The 8,851-nt window shown below is 44.7% G+C and overlaps 1 protein-coding gene across 1 annotated transcript; it reads right to left on the bottom strand.

Annotated features, from left to right (window-relative positions):
* Positions 1-569: 569 nt before the first annotated feature.
* LOC121449819 (leukocyte immunoglobulin-like receptor subfamily B member 3) lies at positions 570-6,578 on the bottom strand. The gene is given in 12 exon segments (XM_041654490.1): positions 570-872; positions 948-1,103; positions 2,462-2,514; positions 2,713-2,750; positions 2,825-2,891; positions 3,201-3,320; positions 4,560-4,829; positions 4,832-4,861; positions 5,060-5,377; positions 5,592-5,894; positions 6,031-6,318; positions 6,542-6,578. Coding segments are annotated over 12 exon segments (1,791 nt in total). The 3' UTR covers positions 570-761.
* Between the last annotated feature and the right edge of the window lie 2,273 nt (positions 6,579-8,851).

Here is an 8,851-nt window from a genome sequence, read left to right as displayed (position 1 = left end):
TCCTTATTGTAATTGGAGTGGCGGGGCTGCGTCCCAGGCACCCAGCCTCCCATATGTCTAGCTCTAGCTTATGCCCCGAAATAATTACATGGAAACTGTATTCTTTTAAACACCGCTTGGCCCATTATATCTAGCCTTTTCTCGGCTAACTCTCGCACCTGGACTAGCCCATTTCTAATAATCTGTGTAGCCCACAAGCTGGCTTACCAGGAAAGATCTTAACCTGCGTCTGCCTGGAGTGGAAGAATAATGGCGACTCCTTGACTCAGCTCCTTTCTCCCAGCGTACTGTTCTGTTTATGCCGCCTACCTAAGGGTTGGCCTATCAAATGGGTCTAGGCAGTTTCTTTATTAATAAAAAATCACTCCCACATCAACTCCTGTCTCCAGAGGCTAGTCTCTTCCACCTCCCCTCCCCACTTTCCCATTCCCTTTCTGCAATATAAAACACTCCAAGTGAGCCTTGTGGCTCAAAAATAAAAACAAGCAGAGAAAAACACAAAACCAAAAACTTTCTTTATTCCTCTTCTTTTTTCTCATTTTATCTGTTGGCCACTGACAAAACACTTCCATTATTTATAAAATGCAGAGACAACAGAATCAGAGTTCCCAGAGTTCTCAGAATTTCCTAGAGACTGATTATGTCTGCCCAATGGTTGTGCACTTGAGGGAGATTTTGTTATATGAAGTTTCTGAATCCACCCTTCTTCCATGGAATTCAGAGTCTGGATTTCTCAGGCTGATAGACACCTGGGTGTGTTCTCAGGAGGAACTTTTCTGCCTGGAAGCTAAAAGGTTCACCTGCCTCTGGCTTGGTGTCAGGATGCACAGCTTGGCATAGGTCATATCATTTGCCTCATCTGTTGTATCAGCCTGCAGTGTGAAAGTGTAAAAGAAGGTTTATATTGGGAACTGGGAGCCTGGGAGACTAAAGATATCAGGACCCACCTGCTCAGTTAGCACTTGGCCTCCTTTTCCCTGTGTGTCATTTGAATCCAGTAATTCCTTTGGCATGAGGGGAGAAGAGGTGGTCTCTGGCCTTCTGAGTCTGCACGGTTTTACTTGGGCATACAAGTCTTTGGAGGAGTCTTTTTCATGTTTTCTCTGCAAATGAGGGACAGACAGAGAGAATCATTATGACTCACCAGAGGCTCTACTTTCATACTTCTGCTGGGTGCACGAGTGATATTTCAGACATTTACATAAAACTAAATGATTGCTGATGTGGTCTTCTGGGACTTCCAGAGGACATGGAGTATTTATTAATTTCCTCCATGCACTTCTGACATATTATTCTGACACTTTGATTTCCTCAGCAGTGCCTCATCTTTAAAAAAGAGAATGTCCCTGCCCCCAGGACACTTGAATCTGCCATGTCCATTACCCAGATTGACTGTTGGAGGAGAGCTGCTTGTTGGTTCCCGGCCATCTGGCTAGCTTAGACCCAAAATAATCACACAGAAAGTGCATCAACTAAATCACTGCTTGGCCCACTAATGCTAGCTTCCCACCAGCTAACTTCTATATTAATTTAATCCATGTCTATTAATCTGTATATCACCATGCAGCTGTAGCCCACCGGGTAAAGTTTCCAGTGTCTATCTCTAGCAGCTCCGTGGTTTCTCTCTCACTCGGCCTTTCTCTTCCCATGCTATAGGCCAAGCCAGTTCTTTATTCATTAATCAATAAAAGCAACAAATAGACAGAAGGACCTCCCACACCAATGTGCCAGTTCATCACAGGTTTGTATGAACATCTTAACTCAAGCTTCACCTTAGAAGGCCTCTTTCAAGTCTCCTTAAATTGACACTGTGCCTCACACAACCTCAACATGCATCCTCTAACTCATTTCCCTCACACACTTTGCACTGCTCAGTCTATGTGTTTGTTCCTGTATTATCTCCCATCTAGAGCTTGTTCCAGTGGGTAGGAAGACCTATGTCATGCTACATCTGCAGCCCTTACATGATTCATGGTCTATGGGGAATCCAGGAACTGGAGAGATGAGTCAAGCAAAAGAATGTTTGCTATGTTAACATGAGCACCCGACTTTGATCCCTAGTGCCCACATAAAAAAGCCAAACAAGAATACACATGCCTGGGACTTAGGGGACACTGATGTAGACAATGGTGTGAAGGGTTCAATGGTACCAGTTCACCCAAAGAGACAGCTCCAGGGTCATTAAGAGAGCTTGTCACAGAAGAAGAGTTGTAGAAAACTAGAAGAAGAAATCATATGTCGACCCCTCTTTCTCTTTGTACTTACATAAATGTGCCTACACATTCCCATGTACATAGTTCTCATTTACTTGTGTTTCCTAGTAATTTACTTCTTAGTTTTATAACTACAAATTAAACTCAAGGCCCTACACATCTGAAGTGATCACTCAAATACTGAGCGACAATTTCTGACCATCATATTATCATAAGTTCTTAGCATTTTTAATAAACAAGAGTCTCACCAGAACATCCAGCTCCATGCTGTCTGCATGCTGTGTGACCTTCACAGTAGCATCTGTCATAACAAAACATGCAGGTCTTCCCCTGTCCAGATTCCCAGGATATCTCACTTCCCCAGAACCCCTCCCTGTCCCAGATAGGGAAACAGAAGATGTAGTGGGGTACATAGAGATGATTTAATGTCCCAGATACTCCACCACTCCTGTGATGGTGAAACCTCAGATATCTCCCTCCCAGGCCCTTTGCCTCTCACACAAGACTTCTTCCTGGATGGCAGGAGCTGGCTTGGAGCTGAGGAAACAAGAGGGTGTCAATTGGCAGAAGGAAAGTCAAGCAGGTAGAGTCTGTTTATGAGCTTGATTTACCTCTTCTGGTGGCTTTTGTCCCTGGTCACTGAATCTCCGTGATGTTGCAAATGAGTCTCTGTCTGGACTGCAAGAGAAAAAGTCCCTCAATGGGGAGACTAGAACCCCTTACCTAGCACATTCAGGAAAGGATGGGACCTTTACGACTCATTGTGTATGTGTTAAAATCTCCCAGGAGATGGAAAAGTTCATACAATACAGAACATTGCACTTGTTTCCAGATGATGTTTTGCAATCAGCATCTGCAGAAGTGTTTCTAGGCTGACATGTCCCAGACTGACCTTACTTTGGGGGGTCAGTGCCCTGAGCTCCTGCTTGGATACTCCACAGTGGGACCCACTAACCCTGAGACCCAGGCCTCCCACACCCTACTCACCTCCTTTCCTGTCTTTGTTCTGATGCCTGAGTATGAGGATAAGGAAGACGATGAGGAAGAGGAGCAGTAGAAAGAAGGCCACAGCGATGCCAATCAGAGCCTTTTGGTACCTTGCCGGTCCTAGGAGACAGGTAACATCATGAATGAAGAATTGTGAATAAGAAGTTACTGTGTGAGGCTGAAGAGGCAGTCATAGAGCCTGAATGGGTCTTCACTAGACACTCTGCATATAAGTTATTATTGTTGGTGGGTTTGGTTTTTGTGGGGAGTTTCTGACAGTGGTGGTGAGGGGTATATTACACTTTTGCCTGCACTTGGGACACATTCTTCCTGCTGGATGACCTCACCCAACGTTGATCATGTTTCTGCCTGATGTTATGGTATTCTTTTGTGCCATTTTCAACTAATGTGCCTGTGTGGTCTACTCTTTCCTGGGGCATATGGTGCAGGGGTAGTGAAGGAGACTGGATGTGTGAGAGGAGATGTGAATGAATGTAGGAAGGAAATGCTGCAATTGGGATGTATTGTATAAGAGAAGAATAAATAAATAAAGAGAGAATTGACTATGTGGTTGCTCCATGTTAGGTGTTTGTTACTTGCTATCATTTTCAAAGTCATGTAACCTGGGACCACCTCTGAGCACTTTCAGTCAGTTTTCCTGCCACAGATGGTACATAGGTGAGGATTGAACCCAGGTTATCCGGCCTTTTACCATATTCCCTATCCTTGAGCTAAACCTCATTAACTGGAAGGAAAGATCCTGAATTCTCTCTTTTTTCTCTGTTTTTCATGGCCTAACACAATTGGATGGGGAAATTCTGGGGAATAATCACCTGCTATCATTTTCAGTGATTCAATCTAGTATAAATCAACAATATCACCTTCTATCAGAGTACCTCTTCTGCAGCCTAGCTTCTGAACCTCTGGTTTCTAGGAACCATATTAGGAATCTCTGCTTCACACCTAGTAGCTTGGTCATCACCCAAGCTGATAAATGAATGAAGATGCCTAGCGACAAGCGTCAGCACATACTCATGGTGAAACAAAATTCCTAGACAAGAAAATCTAAAACCTCTATGGAAATGGAATTTTAGACACAAGGGGACTGTGGGAAATTTGTACGGGGAATGATGAGTGGAAGGATACCCTATTATCTCATCTTTTATCAGTCTTGTACCTAAACTTCAGCTTCTCTAGAACCTTCTGGTTTCCTACCTAAAATCTTCTGCCACTCCCATGCAGAAGGTGAGATGATGAGTAATTGAGAAAGAACAGTTTGTTTCTAAATCTCTACCTAGGTTAAATCCTAGGTCAATTATCTTGTCTTAATTGAGCTCAAAGAGGTCTGGGTTATCTCACCTGAAACTATGATCTCCACAGGGACACTGGGGTGTGACAACAGGTAAAGGGATGAGCTTTGGGAACCAAAGCATACATAGGAACCCCCAAGAGCTGAGGTCACAGCACTCATGGAGAATTCTGCCTGATTTTTTAAATCTTGAAACTGTGATTTTTGATGCAAATAGGGATGGGCTGCACCTTCCTTGAACAGAAGGAAAGTATCCACGGGGACTGATGATTGACACTGCAGGGTCACAGTCCCTCCTAAGGAAACGGTAGTGCCTGGATCACAGAGAGATTTGGTGTAACAGCAGGGTACCCTAAAGAGAAGAAAATGAGTAAGTGAAGGACTGCAGCCATTGTTCTGAGTCCCCCATTCGGAATCTAGTCTCTCTATATTTTAACAGACTGTGCAATCCTTCTACCTGGACCTATTTCTCTGTGAGATATTCATCATTATCTTGATGATGAATTCCAGGTCTCCTCCCAGCTTAACCTATGCCAAGATGGGACCCAACTGAATACACTAAAAACCTTACCTGTGATCAGGATGTCCAATGGGTCACTGGGGGCTGACCATACAGAGGAGGAACTGTGTGCACCAAGGCATCTATACTGATCACCAATGAAGGAATCAAGAGAGCCTAAGGTGAAATTGGCATGAAAATGTCCATCCTGAGACTGATGGACAGAGACCTGGTTAAGGTCACTTTCCCCGTTCTTAAACAGAGCAAATCTGTCATAACTTATCTCAGAGGAACACTTGAGGATCAAGTTCTCTCCAGGGGACAGGACAGGGCCTTTTTGAGCCAACAGGGAGGGTTTCTTTGACAGTCCTGTAAGCAGGAGACTCAGGAAGCCATACAGCTGGATCTTTCTATACATTCCACATCCCATCCTGCCTTGACCTTGCCATGGCCATTCATACTCTGAGCCTTAGCACTCAACAGTTTCCTTTAGCCATTATGGCTTTAAACCTTCCTTGAGGCAGCACAGCATATGACAAAGGGTTTCTGGTGCCAAACAGTTGAGTAAATGAGACTTCCTCACCTGAGACATGTATCTCCAAAGGGTCACTGGCCTCTGACCACACATGCGAGGTATTTGTAAAGTATCCGTAACATCTGAAGGGTTCACTCTTGCTGGATGCCACGGTGATCTCATGAAACAAAGCTAGGGACTGTCCAGTGTGTGTAAGCTGTGCCTTTTGGGACCTGGAGAAATTTTGATCTGCCCCAGTCAAAATGAACCAATCATATCCTTTAGATGAGACACACTTAAGGGTCACGTTCCCACCTGAGGTCACCACAGGGCTGGGCAAAGCTGACAGAGTAGGTTTACCATGGTGAACACCTAGGAGAGGAAGAGGCAGCCTGTTTAATGAAAGACAGCCCATCATGTCTCCAGCAGAAAAGCTGAGGAAGCACACCTATGGACGATTATTTCCTGAGGACAGAGGCAAAGATAGTGACACTTTGTGACCTCTCACCTGTCACTACCAGCTCAAGCATGTCACTGCGTTCTGACCACCCAGCAGAGTTGTAAGTGTAACAGCGATATTTTCCTGCATGATGCTTTTCCATGGATGCTATTGAGAACATGGCCTTGTTACCAGGATCTTTTGGGGTTTGACTGTCCCAGGGTGCTGGGCTTCCTTCTTTATAGAGGAAATACATTGGTTGATTTCCCTTGGTCCCCTCACACAAGATGGTCACATTGTTTCCTGAGGCAATCACTGATCCTGGCTCAGCCCTCAAAGAGGGTTTCATGAGTCTTCCTACAAGGAAGTAGAAGAGAAGGATGTGGGGGCAATCAAACAGTTTCAGAGTAAAGATCAAACTTGCTCCTGATCTTAAACTTTACCCCTAAATACAAAAAGAACCAATAATGTCATGGGAAGACACATCATTCTCCTGACCCTCCCAGGTTCCATTTCTATTAGGCTCTCCCCTTATTTTCTATACAGTGACTCTCATGGTCTGCATACTGTGTCAACTGACTCAGGAACCCTGAATCCTCAAACGCATGACGCACCATGATCTAAACAGGGATCATGTGTCTAGTAGAATATGATTCTACAGAGACCCTGAAGTGCCCTCACCAGAGATTAGAAGTTCCAAAAGGTCACTCCCTTCTGACCACACCTGAGGATTACTTCTGTAAGAGCCATAGCATCTGAACATCCATCTTTGGCTGAATTCCGTTGGTGTCACTTGGAACTTGGCAAAAAATAACCCAGTGTCTTTATCTTGTGAATGCTCACTGCGCAAGAACTTCTGATCATCCTTAGTTAAAATGAACCAGTTGTATGAATGATTTGAGGTACAAGAGAGTGTCACAGTCATTCCTACAGTCACAACGGGGTCTTGCAGTGGCAACAGTATGGGTTTGTTGTGGACTCCTAAAAAAGTACACACAGAAAATTAAAGTGGACCACACAGTCTAAATTGCCGCCCACAGCTTTCCTTCTATAGGAAATAATGCTACAGCAGTTTTTCTTGAGAGTGACTTCTGGGGCAAGGATTTTTGAGTTTCTCTCACCTGTCACCACCAGTTCTAAGGTGTTACTGCGTTCTGTCCATCCAGCAGAGGTGTAAGAGTAGCAGTGATATCTCCCTGCATTTGATTCTGTCATAGATGAAATGGTGAGTTTTGCCTTATTGTTGGAGACTATCTGGTTCTGTTGGTCCTGAGGTTCTGGGATTCCCTCTTTATATATCACATAGATTTGGGTCTCTACGTTTGCCTCACACCAGATGGTAACATGACTCCCTGAGGTGATCATAGAGCCTGGCTCAGCCCATATGGTGGGCTTGCTAAGATTCCCTGCAAAGAAGTAGGAAGAAAGTAGGTGCATCTGTTTCTAAAATATCACAGAGAAGGTCACAATTGCCCCTGACACATAAGCTGATCTGCAATAGCAGAAGTCCACATAAAGTCCACACATTTCTATGGATCTTAGATTTCATTATAAGTATCTCCCATGGTGACCAGCTGTATCAGAAATTCTGTGACACTGAGTCCAGTAGCCCTGGTTGTCAACCACCCAGCACAAATCAGGTATTTTCCAGGGACCCTGTGTCAGTTGCAATTATACTCAAAAGAACATACTGCACTTCCTTACCTGATACCAGGAGCTCCAGTTGGTTACTGGGCAGCGACCACAGCTGAGGGGTGCTCAAGGAATAACCATAACACGTTAACCTCCACCTCTTGTTGGGGGTCACCCGATCCACCAAGAATTGGGCTCCAAATATGTCAGAGTGTATTTTCTGTGAGGGTTTAGGACTTGAGAACTTCTCACCATCCTTCATTAGAATGAACATATTATACGGCCGTTGTGACTCACACTGAAGGGTAACTCGCCCTTCTGAAGTCACCACAGAACTGGGAATGGCTGACAGAGTGACATTGCTGGGGTAAACTCCTAGGAGAGAAAAGCAAGACTGTTAGGAGAACTTATATGAGAAACATGGTTCCCCACTTCTCATATTTGAGAAAGGAGCCCACTTAAGGCAAATCCAGGGGCTGAGGGAGGGTTCTGTTACCTGTCACCACCAGCTCCAGGGTGTCACTGTTTTCTAATGAGCCATTGGTGCTTGTATAAGAACACAAATATTGGCCTGCATTGTTCCATTGAACCAAAGAGATAGAAAACTTGGCATTATTCTCAGTTTCTAGAAGGGCTGTTGGTATCAGGTAGTCTTGACTTCCTACTTTGTAGAGACGATATTCTTTGGCCTCTGAGGGCCCTTCACAGAAGAATGTCACCTGGTTCCCAGTGGCTACCACATTTCCTGGCACTGCTCTCAGTGTAGGTTTAGAGAGGACCCCTGAAAGAAATTGACAATTGTTTCCCCAGAACTCCCCCTCTGATACAGTCTTCTTACCCAGAACCTTTTAGGCATCCCCAATATCAGTCCACACCAGCTGTTCTCCATCTGCTCTGCGCATGAGTTCCCCTTGATCCCCCCCCAAAAATGTCCAAACTAGGACAGCTTGGAAGACACTTACCTGCTGATGTTGGGATCCAGAGGTTCGGGCTTAGTCCTAGAAGAGAGTGAGCTGTGAGTGTTTACACTAAATCATGAGCAGGACCTACACTTCCAGGTGCCTTCGGGAACTGCTCAGACATCCCAATGGCCCAAATCATGATTGTGAGGTGGATTCCTTCTCAGAGAATATTTCTCCCTCCCCATATGGTATCTCACCAAGAAACAGCAGCACTAAAAGAAATGGGGTCATGGCATCTTCCAGTTGCTACAAGTTTGAAGATAGATGATCTCCTTTCCAAACACACTAACAGAAAT

The sequence above is a fragment of the Microtus oregoni genome, unplaced genomic scaffold (assembly GCF_018167655.1).
Source record: "Microtus oregoni isolate MIOR12 unplaced genomic scaffold, Mior012 000006F_ref0000085, whole genome shotgun sequence".
Taxonomy (NCBI): domain Eukaryota; kingdom Metazoa; phylum Chordata; class Mammalia; order Rodentia; family Cricetidae; genus Microtus; species Microtus oregoni.
Note: the sequence above shows the minus strand (reverse complement) of the source record. Positions and strands in the feature narration are given on the sequence as shown.